The 24,291-nt window shown below is 36.6% G+C and overlaps 1 protein-coding gene and 1 pseudogene across 2 annotated transcripts; one reads left to right on the top strand and one right to left on the bottom strand.

Moving 5' to 3' along the window:
* Window positions 1-281: 281 nt before the first annotated feature.
* On the top strand, window positions 282-3,954 carry LOC130971991 (protein MICRORCHIDIA 6-like). 2 transcript variants are annotated; one of them, XM_057897147.1, is made up of 8 exons: window positions 428-445; window positions 562-686; window positions 750-801; window positions 1,088-1,195; window positions 2,095-2,240; window positions 2,326-2,462; window positions 2,749-2,816; window positions 3,518-3,954. In XM_057897147.1, the coding sequence occupies exons 4-8, from the start codon at window positions 1,179-1,181 to the stop codon at window positions 3,519-3,521; spliced, it is 372 nt and encodes a 123-aa protein (XP_057753130.1). In that variant the 5' UTR covers window positions 428-445; window positions 562-686; window positions 750-801; window positions 1,088-1,178; the 3' UTR covers window positions 3,522-3,954. The 2 variants fall into 2 exon arrangements, with proteins under 2 accessions (XP_057753137.1, XP_057753130.1); XM_057897154.1 differs by lacking the exon at window positions 562-686 and having other exon boundaries at window positions 282-445.
* A 2,288-nt stretch (window positions 3,955-6,242) lies between these two features.
* On the bottom strand, window positions 6,243-20,695 carry LOC130934297 (LRR receptor-like serine/threonine-protein kinase GSO1; annotated as a pseudogene).
* Between the last annotated feature and the right edge of the window lie 3,596 nt (window positions 20,696-24,291).

Genomic DNA, 24,291 nt, shown 5'->3' with positions numbered 1-24,291 from the left:
AGTGATTTTCTTGTTATAATTGAGATTTTTATGCTTTAATCAATATTTCTTGGAGTTGTTTTGAGGTTTGGTATGTGTAGAAAATTGTAAAAGATTTTAGGCAAAAACAAAGGAGAAAAAGGACAACCAAAAAAACTCCTGAGAGAACCAAAAAAAGTGACATGCAAAAGGAAGCAATCTCCAGAGAACCAAGAAAGGAAACAAGCCCTCAAATAAGTGCAAAGTGAATTTGCAAATACTGTCAATTCTGAGGCCTCAAGAAATGCAAGAAATGCAAATTACGCCATGCGTTGAACGTGCCCCTTCTTACGTCTAATGCACTTCATGGGCCAACTTCCAGGGATATCACAATCCTTCACCAAACTCTCCAACTTCAAGTACTTGCTTTGTTGACCCATGATCAAGTATTCAAGTTGCAAGCCCATGATCTCAACAAAGTGACACAGTAAGTTTTGAATTTCAAATACAAGGAAGATTACTAGTTAGTTAAGAATTATTAGAAAAGATTTGATTAAGATATAATTTGATTCTGTTTTGATATAGTTTGAATTCGAATTTTAGACTATTATTTTAGGTTTTTAAAATAAGTTCAGGAACTGGTTCACGGACAACACATCTTACAACACACGTTACTTCATTGTTTTTGTTTTCAAGCATACCAGGAGAAACTAATCTCCTCGGTTAAGGTTAGGAGCTCTATTTACTTTAATGAATTAATATTATTGTTTTTCTAACTTTTTAATTTACAGCCTTATTGGCAGGTTGTGAGCTATCTGAGAAGTAGAGGCAGAGGAGTTGTCGGTAAGCAGAAAATAACTTGAGAATATTTTTATCCTCTTTATATGAGAGATAAATATGTTCTTGCGGGAGCACATGTTTAACAAGTTCAATTGAATGAACTTATATAAAATGGAATGCAAGTCAATATCAAACAATGATAGTAGACCGAATTTACTGTGCTTTTACAGTTTACTTTATTTGAGTATGTAATCGAAGATGTTACACTTGTGTTCACCTGATAATTATTTGTTAGAGATGTAATCAATTTGTGGTGGATAGGTGCCTGACTATGTTACTCTTGTGCCAGGTGTCCTGAAAGCAGATTTTATTCAGCCTACTCATAATAAGCAAGATTTTGAGAGGACTTCCTTGTTTGCAAAGCTTGAACATCGCTTGAAATGACGTGGGAATACTGGTATGGTGTTTTTGTGTTGGTGGTCATTTGACATCATGGGTTGCTGAAATAATATACTCCTGGTTGTATATTCTACTCTTAGAAATGAAGTGTTATTAATTTCTTGATATCCATTAACAAAAAATATCTTCAATATATCTTACATCATATCCATGATGGTATCTTCAAATTGATTTTATATATCTCTATTTTATTACTTCATTTCTCATTATTTTATGAAAATTGATATATTTTAATATTTTTCAATGTCTTTTCTCGCATTTCTTTCTTCCTTTTGGAAGTGAATTCAGTATGATAGTGAGGTTGTGTTTGATTTGATGTATTGTTAAACTTAATATTGAATAGTTTAGAATATAGTTTTCTTTATTATATAGTATAATGAAAAATGCAAAACTATCAAAATAACCAACAAAAATAGAGGATCATATATTGTTCAACTTTTAAATTTCATTAAATTAGTTAAAAGGATATTAACTATATTAAAATAAATCATATATAATATTTAATATAATTTATAATTTCAAATAATTAAAAGAGCTTTTAGTAATTAGCTCTAAAATAATAAAGGTCTAGTTTAATGGTATTCTCTCAAATTAATTGTACTTTTACTTTTAGTTACATAGTTGCTTAAGTTAGATTAGAATTATTAGTGATAGTGTGAGGATAACCGTTTGTTATAATGAAACATTTTATACAATATTGTACCAAACTTGGTATGCTTTTATCCTAATATAGTTACAAAAATAATCTCTATAGTCGATAATGCAGTCAAGTCTGAATTTTCATTTCGTTGTTGGATGTATAATCCATACTCCCGATTTATGCACTCGAGGATTGTTGAATTAACAATTGTTAAGCATTAATATTTGTCATGCCTGGATACTTATCAAATTTTGTAGGGATTGTCATTGTCAACTACTTGGGTATCAGAAAAAGAGGCCTAAGTCTCAGGTCCCCATTGATACTTTGCCGCCAAAACCACCTGGCTTTGAAATACCGGTGGCATTGAACAAAAGTACCTATCCACATAGCACGTTTGAGCAAGGTAACTGCTTATTTTAGAAACAAGATTTCCCATTGCTAGCTTAATCACTATTATCCAAACTGATGATTTCTCATTGTGGTTCAAGTATCTCCTACTAAGAGGAAAGAGAGACATGGATCTATGGACCTTCATAAGATGAAAAAGCAAACAAGGAAACAGGATTTCTCAACAAGTGTTGGTTGCAATGATGAGAATATACAGGGCTGCATTAGAATGTTGATTGTAATGTTTTGACTTTGGTTTGTTGATATTCATGCATGTTATTTTAGGAAACTTTTTTATCCAAACATTTTCCAAGTTATTATTCTAATTACAAGTAATACTACTCAAACAAAGAGTCTTTATATTCTAGTCATTTTTATCTTGTCCTTTATTATTATTATTATTATTTGGAGAACTACTGCCATTTCTCCTTTTGTTCCACTTGATTTCCTTAGATTTCATGCTCTGGCATTGTAAATCATTGAAATTTGTTTTAATGGTTCTTCCACCCTTGCTTTTTGTGTAGACTACTGCATGTTCTGAAGACCAAGGCGCTATACACTTGATACAAGTGAACACAGAACTCCGTGCAAGGTGAATAAAAAAAAATTTACTTACATAGTCATTGCCAGTACTTGATTACTTGGAATGCAGTTATACAATTCTTGTTGCTACGTGCCACATTTATAATTCTTACCTTATCTGGAATTGAGCAACACCCATTGTTCTTGCCTTGGCATCTAAAATATAGCATGGCAGCTCTATGATGCAAAGACTCGTTCTCTTTATTCCCCTTCCCCTGCAGCCTGCAGGTGTTTGGAATTTGAAAAGACAAATGAAGAACTTTGTCACAAGGTAGTTAAGGGTACTGGGATACAATCAGAAAACTCCCTTTCAGTTTTCTTCCCTCTTTTTCATATTTATCAAAGGACGTTGCTGAATTTACATCGTAGTTTCACATAACCATCACCACAAAATATAGAGACAAAACAGTGTAGCCGAAGCCGTAGCCTGTAGGGATCCAAAGTTTCTAGAGATGGCCCCATAGTTTTACCGTTCATATGTTTTTTGTGTTAATGTCTATCTATAGACAATTGCCCCACTCAGTCGGTTGTTGTCAATGTCTCTCTAACCCAGTTGTACAGAAATCTCACGAGAGGATTGAAATCTAGCCAATTTTTTTCAGTTTGTGCATTTATTTGGAATCTGTTAAATTTAGAACCTTCCATAGAATGAAAATCTTGTTGTTCGACCTTTTCAATTTTGACCTATCAAGAGGAATCATGGTTTTACAGGTGACAGAGCTTAGAAGCAAAATTCAAGACGCTAAGCTTGAGTATAATAGCCTTTTGTCTCAAGTGCACAACCAGGACCTGATGCTAACATGTAGTGTAGATGGTACACCTCTTGCAGCCTAGCTTTGTTTCTCCAGAATTTGTTTTTTTGGTGGAAGGTTCTCTAGTTTGAAACAATGTTGTATGATATGGGGATGGATTCTTCATGTGAAAATATAAACATGGTCATGTGCAGATTTTTTTGGCCCCAAATATAGCTCTCGCAAGAGAATATAATATATAGTGAAAGTTATGTGAGAGTTTAGCCCAGTCTATATAGATAGCTATTTTTACCTGTAATTATATGAAAGTAAGATACATCCTAATATCTAGCTTTTTGTAGATATATGATACTATGAGCTTTAAGTAATTAATGCCATTCTATAAATGAGGATAGAGTTGAGCTTCTCTACCACTCCCCCTAAAGGGATTCCTTTGGATCCTTACAAGTTACATTCTTATGGTTTTGTTGGATCATGTGAAACGGTTTGTACTAAATGCACATGGCTTTCTCATCTCTAGAAAAAATGTTTGGTTTTCTCATCCGAATTCCAAGATCTTGGTTTGGTCTTTAAAATATTGAAATTGATATCACAGTTTTTTAAACAAGCTTTTGACACTTATTTAATACTGCTAAATCAAGTTGTCGGCAACTATTATTGCTAATTTGCTATTCATCTTATTGGTATAATGGTATCATGTTGATTTGGTGGAAATTTATCATATATCCAAGAAAATGTTAGTTTTGTTTAAACTTTTTAAAATATTAGTTTTTAAAATTAAATTATCATAAATATTCAAGTATTGAAAACAATATCTATGGGGAACTAAAATATAAGGACTTACATTTTTGTATAACAAAGAAAAAAGTTAACAAAACCTCAACTAAAGTTTATTTTTACCAAAAACAGTTTAATATATTGAAAATTATTATATTTAGGAACTTTGTCGTGGGAAAATGATAGAGAAGACACAAATTTGGAATCAACAATGAATACATACAAACAATGGCGTATCACACAATTTTTCACTAGTGTGTTTGAACTTGAAGTCAGCGTTTGATGATGTACCAGTACTGTTCCCGCTAACTAAAATGTTTAAAAACACAAACTTTGTGGGAAAAGAGAAAAAAAACTTAACAGTTTATATGTTTGTATTATCCACACCTTCGTTTTTGATATCAAAGAAGCATATTGCTGCTGTTGTTGCCATTGAATTATTCTTCTTATCTGGTGAAGGAATCAACCCAAAGGAGGAAGAGTTCACGTTCGTGTTCCAATACTCACCATTCCCTGTTTTATTATTATTGTTATCGGAAAAAACAGATAGGTCTGACTTTTTAAATTTTTGACAAATACATTTCTGACAAAATTTAAATACAAAAAAGTCTCTAACTTTAATAAACGGAGGACAATTTAGTCCTTCCGTTTATTTGTCTCTCATATACCAAACAGAATTGGATGACGTGAGTGAAATGACACGCTGGAAGGGGAATAAAGTTCGAAGGACAAATAAGTTTTTGACGTCATTTTGCAAATAAAGTTCGAAGGACAAATAGGTCCTTGAGAATTTTTTTTCATTATGCTTCTATTATGCTTCTATTATGAGAATTTAGTTTATAAAATTATGCTTGTATTTTGAAATCTAGTTAACTTGTTGTATTCTGCAATTTAAATTATTTGTATTAAAATTACAGAAATTGGACTTGTTCTGTTTTTACTTTTTTTTTTCCTTAAATTGCATTAGTTCAGTTTTAGTGCATTTGTATATTATATTAGAATTTGTTAAATTGCATTAGTTCAGTTTTCATCATACCAGTGGCATTAGTTAGCATCAGTTCATTTATGCACCAAGTTAGCATTAGTTCATTTGTGCATCATTCATGTATTAAGTTAGCATTAGTGCATTTGTGTATTATATTAGAACTGATATTTTTATCCATAATAACATTACGAGAATAATTTTTTTAAAAATTATAGTTCGCTTTGTTCTAACAGTATAAATTATACATGACACAAAAGATTTATAAAATAAAACTACTTTTACAAAAAAGTCGTAAGTTGACAAAAGTTTCTGACTAAGAAGACCAATATATCTGCAGATAAAAAATTAAATAATAAGATTTTTAGTTATTATTTTTATATGAAAAAGTCTAATTTTTTTATTAATAATTAATTTTAACATTCGTTATCTAAAATTTAAAATAATTTAATGTGTATACTTTTACATTTAAAATATTTTAATTGTAAAAAAATATCGAATGACATATTTTGATTTGTCAAATTACTAATATAAAATATAATTATATATAGAGTAAAAATAGTAGAGAGAAATATAAAAATGGAGAGAGGTAGATGAGAGAATTTAGGAAAGGAGTTTATTAAGTTTGAAAAAAAAATTCTCAAGGACCTATTTGTCCTTCGAACTTTATTTGTAAAATGACGTCAAGGACTTATTTGTCCTTCGAACTTTATTCCCCTTCCAGCGTGGCACCGTAACGGACACCTGGACACCGTTTCAGCCACGTCAGCCAATTCCGTTTGGTATATGAGAGGCAAATAGACGAAATGACTAAATTATCCTCCGTTTGTTAAAATTAAAGACTTTTTATATTTAAATTTTATCAGAAATATATTTATCAAAAATTTAAAAAGTTAGGACCTATCTCTCTCTTTCCCTATTGTTATTAGCACATTTTGCAGCCACCATCTGAACTTGAAATGGAAACTTTCCTCCAATTGCACCATATCCTCAACATGATGTAAATCATAACCAAACATATCACTGTGGAAGTGAAAACAATCTATTATATATATAAAACCAAACATATCACTGTGGAAGTGAAAACAATCTATTATATATATATATATATATATATATATATATATATATATATATATATAAGTATCATTTTTGTCCTCAACGTTTGGAGTAAATTCTATTTGTGTTCCTAACGTTTAAATCATCTTATTTGTATCTCTAACATTTGTAAAAGTGATTCAATGTTATTCTGCCGTCAATTACACATCATGAACGCTTTAGTTTGAATTTTAAAAATCTCTTCTTAAAATTAGAATACAAATGTCTGGGATAGAATCGATGATCCACTCCAAAAAATAGCTCATCAAAAATTGAAATTAATTCCTACAATATTTACATAATTCACTTTTCTAGAGACATAATTAAATCTAAACACAAATATTAAGTATAATATTAAAATCAAACACATCCAAGTGAGACCTAATTGAGAATGAATACATCCAAGTGAGAATAATTGAAAAATATAATCTTATTTATTAGTGATATTACCGTTATAAATCGGCTATGAGTTATAACTCGGCAATCCTCTTAATTGATCGGCACGTTACCATATTGATCGGCACGTTACCATCTTTCACATTTACCCCGCCGACTTTATGACATTAAAACCGTTGGTCGGTTACGCACGATACAATTAATTCAAACCTAAGCGGCCATCGCCGCCTTTCGATTATAAAAACGAGCAATCAGGCTCAATCAAGGTATGTTCTCTTTTCAAAATATAATCTCTTCCCAAAGAATCCTTAAAAGCTGACTTGAGCGTCGGAGTGCTTTTTTCAGGTACTCCCCCCATTACTCTCACTTGATCGCCGAGCTTCGTAGCGATATAGAAGAAGATCGGCTGGCAGCTTTTCAAAGGACGAGTCACAAGTCGGCCGTATCCAGGCAAGAACATTTGGCGCCCACCGTGGGGCCGAAGGGTTAAAGACTTTTCCTTGCTCATTCCCGAAAGGCCCCAATGGCTGACGTACCTCCACCTACTCCATCCGAGCTTCTCAGGATGGTTACCGAGCTTCAACAGGCGAACCAGCGGATGGCTGAAGCAAATCAGCGTATGGTGGAAGAGAATCAAAGGATGCAACAACAAATCCAGCAGTTGGCTAATGCTCGTATCCAACACAACAATGATTCCCATGAGCGACAAGAAAACGACGAACGGCAATCCGCGCCGACACATATATCGGAAACACCTCAAGACGATGAAGGAGGCGGCCCTCGCAATAATGAGGTCCCTCCTGAAGATGAAGATAATGAACCCGACAATTCTGCAGGGCCATTCACAGCTGACATAATGAACTTTCAGCTTCCTCGGCAATTTACCTTGCCCGCAACGTTGACTCCCTACGACGGTTTGGGTGATCCAAAACAGCACGTCAAAAAGTTCCGATCTATTATGATCGTTAACGGTGCATCCGATCCTATTTTGTGCCGATGTTTTCCCTCTTTTTTAGATGGTCCTGCACTTGACTGGTTTTGTTCTTTGCCTGCAGATTCCATCTCACGTTTCCAAGAACTGGCAAAGCAATTCGAGGACCACTTTGCGGCATCAGCGATATATCTACACGATTCGGATTACTTAACAACTGTTAAGCAAGGTCCCCAGGAGAGCCTGAAGGACTATATCACCCGCTTCACAAAGATCGCCATGAAAATCCCGGACCTTCACCCGGAGGTCCATTTACATGCAATCAAAAGCGGCTTGCGTCCAGGGAAATTCCAAGAAACCATTGCCGTATCAAAACCGAAGACGCTCGCCGAGTTTCGTGAGAAGGCCAAAGGGCAGATAGATATCGAAGAGCTTCGGCAGGCCAGGAAAGCTGAAAAGTCGGCAAGTATAAAAGATGACGACAAATCTCGGGATGGCAAAAAGACTTTTAAACCTACCCCACGATATGACTCATACACGCAGTTTAACACAAAAAGGGATGACATTATCAAGGAAATACTGAATTCCAAACTAATCAAACCACCTCGGAAGGCTGGCAGTTACCCTGAGTCAAAAAATGTTGACAAAACTAAGTACTGCACATTTCATCAGAAGTACGGTCATACAACTGACGAATGCGTGATCGCAAAGGATCTTCTTGAACGCCTGGCAAGACAAGGACATCTTGACAAATACATTGCAGGGCATATACAGAAAAGGAATGCTCCCACGCCGGATCCATCTCCTGTGGGGCCGTCGTCCAGAGACAAACAAAAAGCTCCAGCTCAACCACGGGGGATCATAAATTGCATCTCCGGAGGATACGCTAGCGGCGGATGCACAAGCTCGGCCAGAAAGCGCACGTATAGAGCAATGTTGACTCTCGGAGATACCACCAACAATCCTCGACCCGTACAAGACATACCAGAGATGATTTTCCGTCAAGCCGACTACAATTGCATCGACACAAACTTGGATGACCCTGTTGTTATCTCTCTTCAATTGGGAGACTTAATAGTTCGAAAAGTACTGCTGGATCCAGGCAGCAGTGCCGACGTATTATTTTTCGATACCTTTAAAAAGATGAAATTAAGTACTAACATTCTGCAACCTTCTGTAGGAGATCTGGTCGGATTTTCAGGAGAGCGGGTTCCAGTCATGGGTTCAGTGTGGTTACAAACCACACTCGGTGAGCAACCACTTTCTAAAACTCGAGACATTCAATACCTTGTTGTTGATTGTTTTAGCCCTTACAATGTCATTCTCGGGCGACCTTTCTTAAATCGATTTTTTGCAATTGTTTCTACTGTCCACCTTTGTGTCAAGTTTCCTGTGCAGGACGATGTTGTTGCCACAGTACATGGCGACCTACAAGAAGCTCGGTCCTGTTATAACACAAGCCTCAAGCCGATCAAAAGAAGCAATGATCAGCGGATTAATTCCATTAGTGCCGAACACCTGAAGCTAACCGAGCTAGATCCCAGAGCCGATTTCCAAGATCGTCCAACACCTAACGATGAATTGACAAAGCTCTCCCTCACAGACGACCCCACAAAATTCACTTTCATAGGAACTTCCGTCGAAAGTGAAGAGAAGGACAAGCTCATTCGTTTCTTGCGTGAGAACGCAGACCTATTTGCATGGACAACGGGGGACATGCCCGGAATAGATCCGTCCGTTATCACTCACAAATTGGCCGTTAATCCTACAGCCCGACCAATATCTCAGAGGAAAAGGAACCTCGGCACAGAGAAAAGATTAGCCTCCATGGCCGAGGCCAAGAAGCTCATCGACGCAAACTTCATTCGAGAAATCAGGTTTACGACTTGGCTAGCCAACGTCGTCATGGTAAGAAAAAACAACGGTAAATGGCGTATGTGTGTCGACTTTACCGACCTCAATAAAGCATGCCCAAAAGACGCATATCCTTTACCTTCTATCGACACTTTAGTTGATAACTCTTGCGGATATGGTACCTTGAGTTTTATGGATGCTTACTCTGGTTACAACCAGATCTTCATGCATCCATCAGACCAAGAGAAAACAGCTTTTATTACTGAGTATGGTAATTATTGTTATAATGTCATGCCCTTCGGATTAAAGAATGCAGGTGCAACTTACCAAAGACTGATGAATAAGGTCTTCGACCAACAGATAGGCCAGAATATTGAAGTATATGTAGATGATATGGTCGCCAAGACAAAAGCCGGCCACTCTCACGTCGACGACCTTGCTGAAGTTTTTGGTCAGATCCGAGCTTACAATATGAGGCTTAATCCCGAAAAGTGTGCCTTCGGCGTCCGAGGCGAAAAGTTCCTCGGCTTCATTCTCACCAGCCGAGGAATTGAAGCGAATCCGGATAAGTGCCAAGCAATTCTCAACATGACCAGTCCGACGAACATCAAAGAAGTCCAACGACTAACAGGACGCTTAGCGGCATTATCTCGATTCCTGCCCTGCTTAGCATTCAAATCTCTGGCATTTTTCAAATGTTTGCGAAAAAGTACAACTTTTCAATGGGATGAAAACTGTGAAATAGCTTTTCAAAATTTAAAGAAATTTCTCTCTGAGCCTCCTGTTTTACAAAAACCCAAAGTTGGAGAACCACTATACCCGTATTTATCCGTTACTGACATGGCAGTTAGTTCTGTTCTTATTACAGAAAATGAGAAAGCACAGCAACCAGTCTATTTCGTGAGTAAGTCACTACAGAATGCCGAGCTTCGATATCCGAGGTTGGAAAAGCTCGCTTTTGCACTGGTTTTCTCGGCACGCCGTCTTCGCCCCTATTTTCAGAGCCATACAATAAACGTCAGAACCTCTCAACCACTCCGCCAGATATTGGCCAAGCCCGAGCTAGCAGGAAGACTAATAAAATGGTCTATTGAGCTTTCTGAATTTGACATTCAGTACGAACCAAGAGGATCTGTCAAGTCACAGTACCTGGCAGATTTCATCGCCGAATTCACAGGAGAAAGCTCGAACTCTGACATTTCAATATGGAGGCTATTTGTCGATGGAGCCTCAAACACACAAGGATCTGGTGCAGGGATACTTCTGGAAAATCCCGAGGGAGTTGTCATTGAACATTCTCTTCGATTTTCCTTCAAGGCAAGCAATAACCAGGCCGAATACGAAGCCCTAATCGCTGGGCTCAGGTTAGCAATAGAGCTAAAAGCTCTCCACATACAGGTTTTTTGTGATTCTCTCCTAGTCGTTCAACAAGTAAATGAATGCTTTCAAACAAAAGATCCTATTTTGTTAAAATACCTAGACATTGTAAAACATCTAATGAATAGCTTTTCAAATATTGAAATTGCTCACATACCTAGGGATCAGAATCATAGGGCAGATATACTATCTAAGCTAGCCACGACGCAATCACACACTGCATCATTGTTACAATCAACATTGCATGAGCCGAGCATAAATATCATCGGCATTTTTCAAACAGACAGTATTGATAGCTGGCAACACCCATACATACAATATTTAAAGCATGGAAAACTCCCCTTGAATAACCAAGATTTGAAAAAATTCAAGAGGCAAGCATCTTTTTTCACACTGATAAATGATAGATTGTATCGGCGGGGTTACTCCCGACCATTACTAAAGTGTTTGAACAGGTCAGAAGCCGACTTAGCCCTAGCCGAAGTTCACGAAGGAATCTGCGGAACACATTCTGGTGCGAGAACCCTAGCACAAAAGATCCTCCGAGCCGGTTTTTATTGGCCGACCATATGGGACGACAGTAAGAAAAAAGTCCGGAACTGCGACCACTGTCAAAAGCATGGGCCAAGCATCAATGTCCCAGCTGAAAATTTACATCAATCGATGGTAAGTTGGCCATTCAATCATTGGGGAATCGATATTCTCGGCCCCTTTCCTACAGCTCCGAGACAGGTAAAGTACCTAGTAGTCGCAATCGATTATTTTTCTAAATGGATTGAAGCTCAGCCATTAGCTCGAATCACATCGTCACAAATGATATCATTTGTTTGGCAAAAAATAATTTGTAGATTTGGTATACCAAGTCATATAGTTACTAATAATGGTCGTCAGTTTATTGACCATAATTTCAAGAATTTTTTGCAGAATTTGAAAATTAGACAGCATTTCTCATCAGTTGAGCATCCTCAGTCTAACGGATTAGCAGAGGCAGCAAATAAGATTATCTTACAGGCTCTAAAGAAAAAGCTCGACAATTCCAAGGGGTTATGGGCCGAACTTGTTCCAGAAATCTTGTGGGGCTACAACACCACAGTTCATTCCTCAACTAAAGAAACACCATTTCGCCTAGTATATGGATCGGAAGCAATGATCCCGGTCGAAATATCACAAGGATCATTGAGAACAGAAGGAGCCTCCAACGATGATGCTCGGCGAGCCGACCTTGATTTAATTGAAGAGGTACGTAACATAGCGGCAATTCGACAAAAAGCCCTGCAACAACGGCTCGGCCAGAGGCATAACAGAAAGGTAAAACTAAGGTCTTTTCAAGTCGGCGACTTGGTACTAAGAAAGACCGAAGAGGCTCGAAAACCCCCCTCGCATGGCAAGCTAGCAGCAACATGGGAGGGACCTTATCGAATTCAGCAAGTACTCGGTAAAGGAGCATATGTTTTGGAACAATTGGACGGAACCAAGTTACCCAGCACTTGGAATGTTAACTCCTTGAAACAATACTATAGCTAATTGCAGAATGCTAGTACTCTTTTTCCTACCTGGAGATTTTTCCCAAAAATTTAGGTTTTGCTCGAGGAGGTTTTAACGAGGCTAGCTTACCTATTCAAAGTTGTAAAGGTACTGCATACATGTCAATTTCTTTCAATATAGTCGGTTTTATGAGACATTTACTCCAAAATAGTTGCTTTAATCTTGCCAGTACAAAACCAACGAACTATCAAAACTTAAGTCGCATTATTTTCGAATGCGCATATCTGAATGCCTTAGCGCAAACATCACGATCAAACCCTATACGGGGTACAAGCCGAACATTCATAGCAGACAAATATAAAAACAAACAACCATCGTATAGCAATAATCAAAAAGTGCATACGCGGTAACAAAATAAACAAGTTAACAAAATTCCCATGTCTGTTAACCATTACAAAAATAAAATCCAACAATGCCATTTTCAACTATCTGGATTGTTGTTACCCTCTTCCTCAGCAGGTTCCTCATCATCCACCAACTGACCATCCTGAACTATTTTACTCGGGTCCATGGCCGCAAAGTCCTCTCCAGGGTGCAGAAACTTTGCCTGAATAACAGCACGTTCAAACCCTTCCGCAAATGCATCAATGACATCAGCTTCTCTGCTAGATTCCATCTGCTTCAACTTCGAGGTAACTTCAACAATTTGCTCACTCATAGTAGACAGCTCATTTACCTTTTTTCCTAAAGACTCCACTGCCTTGTCATGCTCCTCTTTTTCAAGCTTCAATTTCTCTTTCAGAACAGAGAACTCCTTTTTCAGATCAGCAATCATAGAATCCTTCTTTCTAATTTGCTCTTTTAGTTCGTCCACCCCTGCCACAGCCTCTGACATCTTTCTGTGTCTTTTCTCTTGGCTCCGCCCTATACTAACCAAGCGGAAGCCTAAAACCTGCACAGAATGCTCAAATCAAATAAATATACATACTTATAAACACAAAACAAAACCAAACCGACCTGCATATATTGGTCTATCCCAACATCACCAACTTCTTCGATCCGGGCAACATCGGAGGCAGATTGAACAATCTCGTCCGCCACAACATTAAACGGGAACTTCTTATCCCAGACAGACGACCCGTCACCTTCCTCCACGAAAGAGTGGAGTCTCTCCTGCTTGATAGAAAAGGCTGATAATTCATCTAATTGAACAACCTTCTCACCCTCATCCAATTGACCAACCTTTTCGCCTCCATCCAAGTTAACGACCTCAGATTTCCTCTTCTTGAAAATGATCCCCTTTTTCTTCTGAGCCGGCTGGTTCACCTCCGCCTCCCCTTCCACCTTTTCCGGATTTGACGAGGAAGTCTCAAAATTCTTCATTTTGAACCAAGCTCTCATGCTCGACGCCGAAACCCCTGGAAATCTGCCACCTAAAAAAAAAAAAAACAACAACAAACCCAATTACAGTCCACCAATACCAAAATAAAACACACTATAATTACAAAAACAAAACAACATCTCACCAAAATATCTTATAACGGAAGCCCTATCTTCCTCCCAGGGAAGCAACTCTGAAACAGATATCAGTCCCCCCCGATCAACCATTTCCATCAAGAAACTAATTATACACTCGTTCCGAGGTGTTATAAACTCGGGACCCAAGATATGGTTAGGTTGACAGCACCAATAAAGGGGAAACTTTTCTCCTAAATTTTCATCTAGATAAAAAGGAAAATCCTCGTCCAAGGGTTTCACTTTCAAAAACATTTCTTTGAAATCTTTGAAAGAAGATTTATACAGTTTAAACACAGAAAAACCCGGAGTACTGTTCAAGTTAACCCAAAGACCTTTCCATACAGCTTTCGCTTGAAACAGAGAAAAAAATAGCTCTAACTCAGGCTCAATTCCCAGAAATTCCATCAACACTTGAAAACATTTAACAAAGGCCCACCCATTAGGATGAACCTGAGACGGTGCACAATTCATTTGTGTCAACAACTTACACTCAAATGTCGTAAACGGAAGCTTAACACATAATTCCTCAAGCACGCAACTATACATATAAAAATTTTCAAAACCCTTTCCTCTATGAAAAACACGATCAATGCGGTTGCATGGCAATAAATCGACCCGAAACCCAGGCCTCACTATCCTTGACAGAGACAATTTTGCAACACTCTCTTTATCAAAAAACAACGACGCCCTTATCTTTACATCCGAATCAACCCACTCATACGAATCATCATCCACTATCTTAGTTACAGATTTCCCCTTTTTGTCACTCATCCTTCTCTCTCGAAAAGAAAAACTTAAGAAAACTGCAAGGTAAAGAAATGTGGTTACTCACCTCTTCCACTCATTTCTTTTGAAGAAGCACGAAGACAAACCAACAGCAAACTCCACCGTAAATGTAACCCAAAGGTAAGAACTTTAACCTTCATTTAATTAAACCGCTTCAGTTCCAAGTTTCAATCATGACCATTAATTCGAACAACACTTGTAACGGTTCTAAAGCCACTTTGGAACTCGAACCTTTTATTTAAAAGCATTAATTGTCAAATCACCGCAACAGTGTTTCCCCACTTCCCAATACACGTCACTCACTAGACCTTTCATTTCAAACGAGTCAAGTTGAACTGGGGGCTCCATATTCCGAGTTATAACTCAGCCACGAAGATCTAAAAGCTCAACCTGACTCATCCGAAGTCCAGGCCAAGCTTGGGGGCTGTGATATTACCGTTATAAATCGGCTATGAGTTATAACTCGGCAATCCTCTTAATTGATCGGCACATTACCATATTGATCGGCACGTTACCATCTTTCACATTTACCCCGCCGACTTTATGACATTAAAACCGTTGGTCGGTTACGCACGATACAATTAATTCAAACCTAAGCGGCCATCGCCGCCTTTCGATTATAAAAACGAGCAATCAGGCTCAATCAAGGTATGTTCTCTTTTCAAAATATAATCTCTTCCCAAAGAATCCTTAAAAGCTGACTTGAGCGTCGGAGTGCTTTTTTCAGGTACTCCCCCCATTACTCTCACTTGATCGCCGAGCTTCGTAGCGATATAGAAGAAGATCGGCTGGCAGCTTTTCAAAGGACGAGTCACAAGTCGGCCGTATCCAGGCAAGAACAATTAGTATAATTGATAGTAGGATGACATTGAATAATTTTTATAAACGTTAGATATACAAATAGGATGATTTAAACGTTAGGGACACAAATAGGACTTACCCCAAACGTTGAGGACAAAAACTATACTTTACAACCAAAATGTGGCACATGTCACTTTCTCATTGCAATTAAAATCAAATTTTTCTCTTCAAAATTAAAGAGTTCTATCTAGGGATGTACATGGTCTGGCCCGGACTGAAGACCCGGCCTGGCCTCGAACACTTTAGGGACTAATTTGGTATGGTTTCATCGGGTCTAGGCCCGGATAAGGGTCTCAAAAATAGACCCGATCATTATTTCGGGTCGAGTCCGGACCATGGCTCGGGTCATCCGAAATCAGCCCTGTGGCCCGGTCATCATACACAATTAATATTTTGTGTTATTAGTGATGGATGATGGCTATTCTTATGTGAAATTTAAGTATTGTAAACCTTAATATTTTGTGTTATTAGTTATTATAAGACTATAAATTAATGTTTTATCTTTTAAAATGCATAATATTTTAGACTAATTAATACATAATATTGTGTTATTTTTATTGATTTAAATATTTGGTGTTATTAGACAATATTAGTATTGATTATGGTTATGCTTTAATTTTAAAGAAGAGTTGGTTCTTGTTTTATTTTTCTAAGTGAATTTTACCATGTCAAATAATGGTTAGAGTATTAAAAATTTGGATATTTTCACATGCTAGCTTATAAGAAGGTACCAAGGTAATGTAATGTTAACGGCCCGGTTTTTACCCGGTTTTTACCCGGTATAATCGTGGCCCGAAAGTGTATAGGTTTTATCGAATCTAGGGTCGAGTTCGGGTATAATAAATAGGCCCGGTATATATTTCGGGTCGGGTCTGGGTCACATCAAACCCGGTTTCACCCGACCCATGCACACCCCTAGTTCTATCCTCTTTCCTACTAATTTTACAACAAAAATGTACCACATGTCACTCCCTTGTTACAATTAAAATCAAATCTTTTCCTCCAAAATTAAAGAATTCTTTCCTTATTCCTACTAATTTTACAACCAAAATGTGCCATATGTCATTTTTTCATTGCAATTAAAATGTGCAACATCACATTCTTTAATTATATTAAAATTAAAATTAAAATATTAAAATTAAAATTAAAATATAACTATATTATATATTGTATTATTATATATTATTATCTAATTTAATAACAAAATGTGTCACATGACATTTTTATTAAATTTAAGAGAAAATATTTTCTTCTAAAATTAATAAACTCCCTTCCTAAATTCTCTCATATACCTCTCTCCATTTTTTCTATTTCTCTCTACCCTTCTCACTTTATATATAATTCTGATATATTTGTATATTATTATCTAATTTAATAACCAAATGTGCCACATGACATTCTCTTATTCAAATTGAGAAAAAATATTTCCTTCTAAAATTAATAAATTTTCTTCTTAAATTCTCTCATCTATCTCTCTCCCTTTTTCTATTTCTCTCTACTCTTCCCACTCTATATATATTTGTAATTTATATTTTATATTAGTAATTTGACAAATCAAAATGTGTCATGGGATATTTTTTATTATAATTAAAATATTTTTTTTTCAAAATTAACAAATCTTCTCTCTCAGTCTTCATCTTTATCTTTCTCTCTCTTTTCTCTCATTCTCTATTTTTTCTATCTTTTTGTTCTACAAAAATAAAATTAACAAAATAATATAATTCAAATAAAAAATATTATTATTATATACATATTTTTTAGTTTTTTTTGTTTAGTTTTAAATTTTCACTGTTTATCTTTTTAATCTATATTTTTATTTTTCTTCTTTCAAATATTTATTAAATATAATTTAGAAAGTATGCTAATTTTATAATTAAAAGTTAAAATTAAGATTCAATTGTTTAAATAAAATTAATTTTGAGTTAATTTTATAACTATCAATATAATTTTTTTCATTCTAATATCTAATTATATTTTTATATATATATACAGAGAAAAATATATTATTTTTAAATAGCAAGCATAAAAATTAATTATTTCTATTTGTGTAACAAACTTAACACCTAATCAAAAGTATACAAATTAAATCGTTTTAAATTTGAGATAACAAATATTAAAATTAATTATTAGTAATAAATCAAACTCTTTCACATAAAAATAATAACTAAAAGTCTTATTATTTAATTTTTTATCCACGGAAATCCTGATCTTTTTAATCAAAGAGACTTTTGTCCCCTACAATTTTTTTATAAAAGTAGTTTAATTTTATAAATTTTTTGTACTATAATCTATAATATTAGAACAAAACCAATATAATTTTAAAATATTTATATTCCATTACGGGTAAAACTACTAGTTGCTACTATGATTGCCGCCACTTGCATATTTGATAGCTGCATTTGCATTTTCCCCTGTGATGTGGAGCATGGTACCAATGGTGGGCCACACAAGCCTTCATTTTTGAGGAATGAGCTTCTTGGGAACCCCGAAAATGTTGAGGGAATCTGGCCTTCAAGATTGTTGCTAGAAAGATTCACTACATGGAGGCTTGTGAGTTTTCCCAGTGATGAAGGAACCTTGCCTTGTAGCTGATTGAAAGAAAGATTTAGTCTTTCTAGCTTCATAAGGTTTCCAGGTGAAGATGGAATCTCACCGGTGAAGCGATTTTTACTCAAGTCTAAGATCACTTGCAATTCAGCAAGATCCCCTATCTCTTCTGGTATGGAACCTGTCAAGAAATTCTCTGAGAGCCTGAGCTCATAAAGCTTGCTGCATTGCCGAATCATTGAGGGTATGCGGCCGGAGAGACTATTGCTTTGTAGATGGAGAGAGCTTAAGCAAATTTGAGCATTTACCAAGCTCAGAAAGCACCCTGCCATTGAAGTTGTTGTATGAGAGATCTAGCTCACCAAGTGTTTGTAAGATTGCCGACCACGGAGGTAGTTGGCCAGTGAACCTGTTATTACTCAGGAGCATGTGTTCGATTTTTTGAGAGTTCGAGAGTTGAGGTGACACGTCTCCTGTTAAGTTGTTGAATGACAAATCGAGGAAGTTAAGCTCAGTAAGGTAGGAAAACTCTGAAGGAATGGCTCCGGTGAGATTATTGTATGCGAGCCGGAGACGGCTGAGGTTTTGGGAATTGCCTAATGTAGAAGGAATGGGACCTGAGAAGCTGTTGTTAGTCAAGTCCAGAATAGTTAGAGAATTTGAGCCAGTGAGAGGAGAGAAACTTCCACTGAACCTGTTGTGGGAAAAATTTATGGTTTTGAGGTTCTTGAGAGCAAGAAGTGAACGAGGGAGAGGTCCTTCAAAGGAGTTGTTGTAAAGGGTAATTTTGAAGAGTTCTGAAAGATAACCGAACGTGGGTGATATCGAACTGGACAAGCTGTTATCTGCTAATGCTAATATCTGAGGACTCTTACAGTACCCCATGCTTGGAGGGATTGGACCAGACAAATCATTCTGCCTCAGATGAAGAACAACCAAGTCCTTAAGCTTGCCTATAGTTTCTGGAATCGGCCCAGTAAAGTGGTTTCCAAAGAAGTCGATTTCCCTTAAGCTTGTGCAGTTTGTTAACTCTCTCGGTATGGTTCCAGACATCTGGTTATCATAGAGGTAAATGGTGTTCAATCTGTGAAGCCTTCCGATCTCCACTGGGATTGTACCTGGGAAAGAGTTACCAAACAGGAAAAGGCCTTCCAAGCTAGTAATATTTCCGATTTCCGGAGGTAAAGATCCAACAAAGCTGTTGTTGTTGAGAACAAGATCAGTGAGGTTCTGCAGCATGTCAAGGTTGGATGGAAGCTCTCCTTCAAAGCTATTGTCAGAAAGATCCAACTGTTGGATTGAGGAACAGTCGAGTAGCTCCAAGGGGTATTGAGGAGTGGTATTGGTCCCGAAAGGTTGTTTTCGGACAAGTCTAATGTCTGAGCTGGGTTTAGACTGTTGAGCTCAGAAGGAATTTCTCCATTGAGTTTGTTTCCAAGCAATTCAGGTATGTCAAGTTGGAAGATGACTCAGGGTTTTAGGAATGACCCAGAGAGTATTGTTGGCACATTCAAAATTTTGAATGATTTAAGAGAGCCTATAGATGAGGGAATGTTCCCATCAAGCATGTTGTTTGATGCTGCAAAGTTTTCGAGCATTTCGCAGCCTTGAATATCTTCAGGTATGGTGCCACTAAAGCTGTTACTTTGCAAATCAAGAGAAACCAGATTCTTCAATTCACCAATCCCGAATGGTATGCTACCATTCAAGTTGCAGTAGCCTAATCCCAACACTGTCAACTTTGTTTTTTTTTTTTTTTGGTTTCCCACGGTATCCCAAACCCGGCAGGTCAAAGACTAATCCGCTGCGGTACTGAGTTCCATTTAAGGGTTTGCCGCTGGCCAATGGGTTGCTGCATGCACAAGGCGGGATTCGACCCCCAACACTTGTTTAAGCGACTAGTGAGCTAACCACTAGACCAACCCAACTTGGTTCTGTCAACTTTGTTAACAATACTAGACAGTGGAAAGCCCATACGAAAAACAAAAAAAGCCCATTTTTGTGACAAAATTACCCATTTGTCATAACAGTAAATATTTAAAATTTACGTATATTATTAGCATTGAAGTAATCCTTCATTTTTGCTTCAGAGGATGTTTATCACTATAATCAACAATGACATGTGTCACTTCTCTATTAGCTGGTCAACCACTAGGCACCTTTAGACACCACATCCATAGCGACCAGAGAACTGACCTATATATATATATACACATAAGTATTATTGTCTTTCCATATAAATAAAAATTATTCTCTCCTCCTGCTCCTGATCACTATCAGTCACCACCGCCGTCCGCCATCTCCTACCCCCTCACCGCTGGCAATGCCAAGCTCCCACCCTCTCCTCGCGTGCCTGAGTCTCATCGGTCATCCTGTGGAGAAGAAGCAGAAGATCATTGTCGCGCCTGGCCAGTCGAAGAGAATATCGCTGTCGTTGCCTGACCCACCCGAGGAGAACATCATCGTCGCCTCCTGACCCATCCGAGGCAGCAGCATCGCTTTAGAGCCTCTGAGCGTCTCTGCATCTTTGCCTCTATGCCTCGTCACCGATCTTCGTCGTCCGCTCAGCTGCTCTTCCTCCCGATAAGTTATGTGAACTACTATTTAAATTCATTCAGTTGTGGTTTTAGGGTTCATCTATCATATTATCTTTGTAATTTTAATTTATTTTGAAAAATTTGTTAATTATTATAGTATTGTTCTGATTTATGTGATTTATGTTAATTATAATTTTAGGGGTGTGCATGGCCCGACCCGAAGACCTGACCCACCCCGAACATTTTAGAGCCTAATTTGGTATGATTTTACCGGATCTAAGGTCGGGTAAGAGTTCTCAAAAGTAGACCCGATCATTATTTCAGGTCAGGTCGGGCCATAGCTCGATCATCCGAACTCGGCCCGGTGGCCCGGTCCTCATACACAAATTAAGACTATTCTTATGATGAATTTAAGTATTGTAAACTTTAATATTTTGTGTTATTAGTCATTATAAGACTATAAGTTAATGTTTTATGTTTAAAATGCATAAGACTTTAGACTAATATATAATATTGTGTTATTTGTATTGATTTAAATATTTGGTGTTATTAGACAATATTAATATTGATTGTGGTTATGTTTTAATTTTAGAGAAGGGTTGGTTCTTGTTATATTTTTCTAAGTGAATTTTACCATGTCAAATAATGGTTGGAGTAATGGAAATTTGGATATTTTTACATATTAATTTACAAGAAGGTATCAAGGTAATGTAATGTTAACGACCCAGTTTTCATCCGATTTTTACCTGGTATAATCGTGGCCCAAAAGTGTGTAGATTTTATCGGATCTAGGGTTGGGTTCGAGTCTAACAAATAAGTCCTGTATATATTTCGTGTCGGGTCTAGGTCACTTCAAACCCGGTTTCACCCAGCCATGAATACTCCTAATAATTTATATTTCTGATTTCTGATTCTGATTATTCTTGATTTTAATTTTGTTAATTATAATTTATATTTTTAATTTCTGATTTTGATTATTTTCTGATTTTAATTATGTTAATTATAATTTATATTAGTTATTAATTTGTATATTTGTATATTCAAATAGGAGCTTGCACAAATATTGAATTGAAGCTTAATATTTTTAACTCAAAATTATACAAACCTTTTTTAATCCCATGTGATTTTTTTCCCCTCTCTTTCTAAAACATTAACCTTATACTACGAAATTAAACCTACATTATTAATTTAGTATATTATATATATGATAGTATAGCTAAATTTAAAAAAAAAATTAATAATCAATAATTTCAAATCTCCTCGTACATTTTTGTTCTTTGCTTATACATTGTTATGCTAATACTTTGACTCAACTCAAAATATTTGGTGACCACATGATGGTTTCTTAATAATAAATAGAACTATTTTTATAACGTCCTCTTCTTCAAATTGAATTATCGTGACAAATTCATTTTCAGGACCATTTTTCTTGATCAACACAATGTTCTGAAAATTAAAGGGGACCGGCCAGCCGAACCGATTTAACCGCAAACCGATAATAATAATAGTTTGGTTAAATAAGTGAAACCGTTGTATAAAAAACCGGTGAAAAATCGTTGAAGCAGACAAGAATCAGTCGGTTGGACCGAACCGAAACCTGCCCGGTTTACACAAAAACGGAAGCAGCTTCGTTTCTTTCTCCCTTTCCCCCTTTCTTTCTTTCGTTCAGAAAGAAATCAAGCAACCCCAGCCAAAAAACCCTAGCACTGTAAGCCTACACCACCGCCGCAAGGAGTGGCATACTGCCGCGTCCGTCGCACTCAAAGTTCGCCATCCGTCCGTCTATCTAGCTTCCCTCGTGATCCAAGTCTTCAACTCCTGTTCGCTGTCACCGATCGCGGCTGCTTCCTCGAGCTCGGCGTCCGTCGTCTTTGTCTGCTTAGCCGCGCTTCCGTCGCCGTTTGTTTGCCGTTCACGTTCGCGTCTCCGTTCGTGTTCTTCGCCGTTCACTGTTCGCGTTCACTCGCTGTTCACCGTTCGAGTTTGCATTCGTGTTCGTCTGGAAGCCACGTTGCTCTGCTTCAAACACTGCGACCAACCCGCGCGCTCTACCTAGCCGTCGAACTGCTCTCTTTTGTCGCAGCCGTGAGTTCCGTAAACCCGCCACTATACTCACACAACACCAACACCAATATTCTGCTTCAAACTCTGCAACTTCTGATTTCTATTACGATAAGTAACTATTTGATTTGGTAGTGGTTTGGATTATTTCATAGACTGAATTAAAGTTACAATAGTTATGTTCTCTTCTCTATCACATTGATATTAAGCTTTGAATTCTCTTATTTTATTTTAATTTTACCGCACTCACATTGGTTCTGCTGCTGTTTTGTGGTTTGTGATTTTTTTGGGTAGTGATATGCTGCGGGTGATGTCTTGTTTTGTGTTTCTGTTTTGTGACTTAATAATGCCCAGATTGTGACTGCCCTGTTCTTGCTTTCCTTTGAATGCTGCAAATAGAAGGAATGGATCCTATCAATTGTTTAAAAAAATTGATGGGATAAAGTGTGAACTTTAACCCTTCATTCATCTCTCTCGTATTTATTTTTGGTCCCACTTACAAAATTAATGGTGAGAGATCACATTTTACTCCCTCAATTGTTAAAAAAAAATTGAGAGGAGAAAATAGACTGATTCTGCCATGTAATAAAGAACCTTAGAATATGTGTAGATTGTCTTGCTGAATAATCACTTAGTTAATTTTTTTTGTTGTTAAAAAAATCATCACTGAACTTTGAATTTGTTATTTTTTTGATCATTTAAATTGAAAAAGTATTTTATATTAGTGACTAATTTAGGATATATTTTTGCTTTATTAGTTATGTCTAAGAATTGATACCTGATTTATTAATATGTTTGTGAACGCATGCATTTTAATTTTTAATTTTATTTTTATAATTTTATATTTTTATTTAATTATGACCAGTCAATTGGAATCAGTAGCAATAGATGAGAATAAATGGTATAATAATAAGGTTGAATAAAAACGAGTATTAAATGATAGGATAATCATTTCAGATGCAACATTGTTCGGTGGGAGAAAGATTAAACTGTTTGAAGTATCAAAGGAGGACAACCAAGAAGTTGAAAGACAGAAAAGGTGTTTTCAGACTTCTCTAAGACTACTATCACCAGAATTCTTCTTACAAGGTCTCTTTGTTTTTTGAGAAGAATGATAGAGGAAGAAGGTAGTGGTTTTCATACATGACTAGTATGACGCTGACTTAAAAGATGTTTGGGTTCGGAATTGAAAAAGTTTCAAGGATTATGTGAAACAGATTTTAAGTGGTTTGTTAAGTTTATATGAACAGATGGAGATGTATCATAGAGATATAAGTTGAGAAAGTAGATATAAGTTTGTAAAATGTGGTGATAGAGTGCTGCTTACAGGAGTGGAGGAAAATTTTTTCTCTGATTTCCCGAAGTACAAAAATGTTATCACTAAGAAGGAGATGGTTTGGTTACGTAAAGTTATTACGTTCATCAAATCTTGGGAAACCTCCAACAGAATGTAAAATGTTCTTCAATTTTTTAGAATGGTAAATTAATATGCACGTTTAATTTTAAACGTGCATATTAATTTA

Source organism: Arachis stenosperma, chromosome 1, assembly GCF_014773155.1.
Source record: "Arachis stenosperma cultivar V10309 chromosome 1, arast.V10309.gnm1.PFL2, whole genome shotgun sequence".
Taxonomy (NCBI): Eukaryota; Viridiplantae; Streptophyta; class Magnoliopsida; order Fabales; family Fabaceae; genus Arachis; species Arachis stenosperma.
Note: the sequence above shows the minus strand (reverse complement) of the source record. Positions and strands in the feature narration are given on the sequence as shown.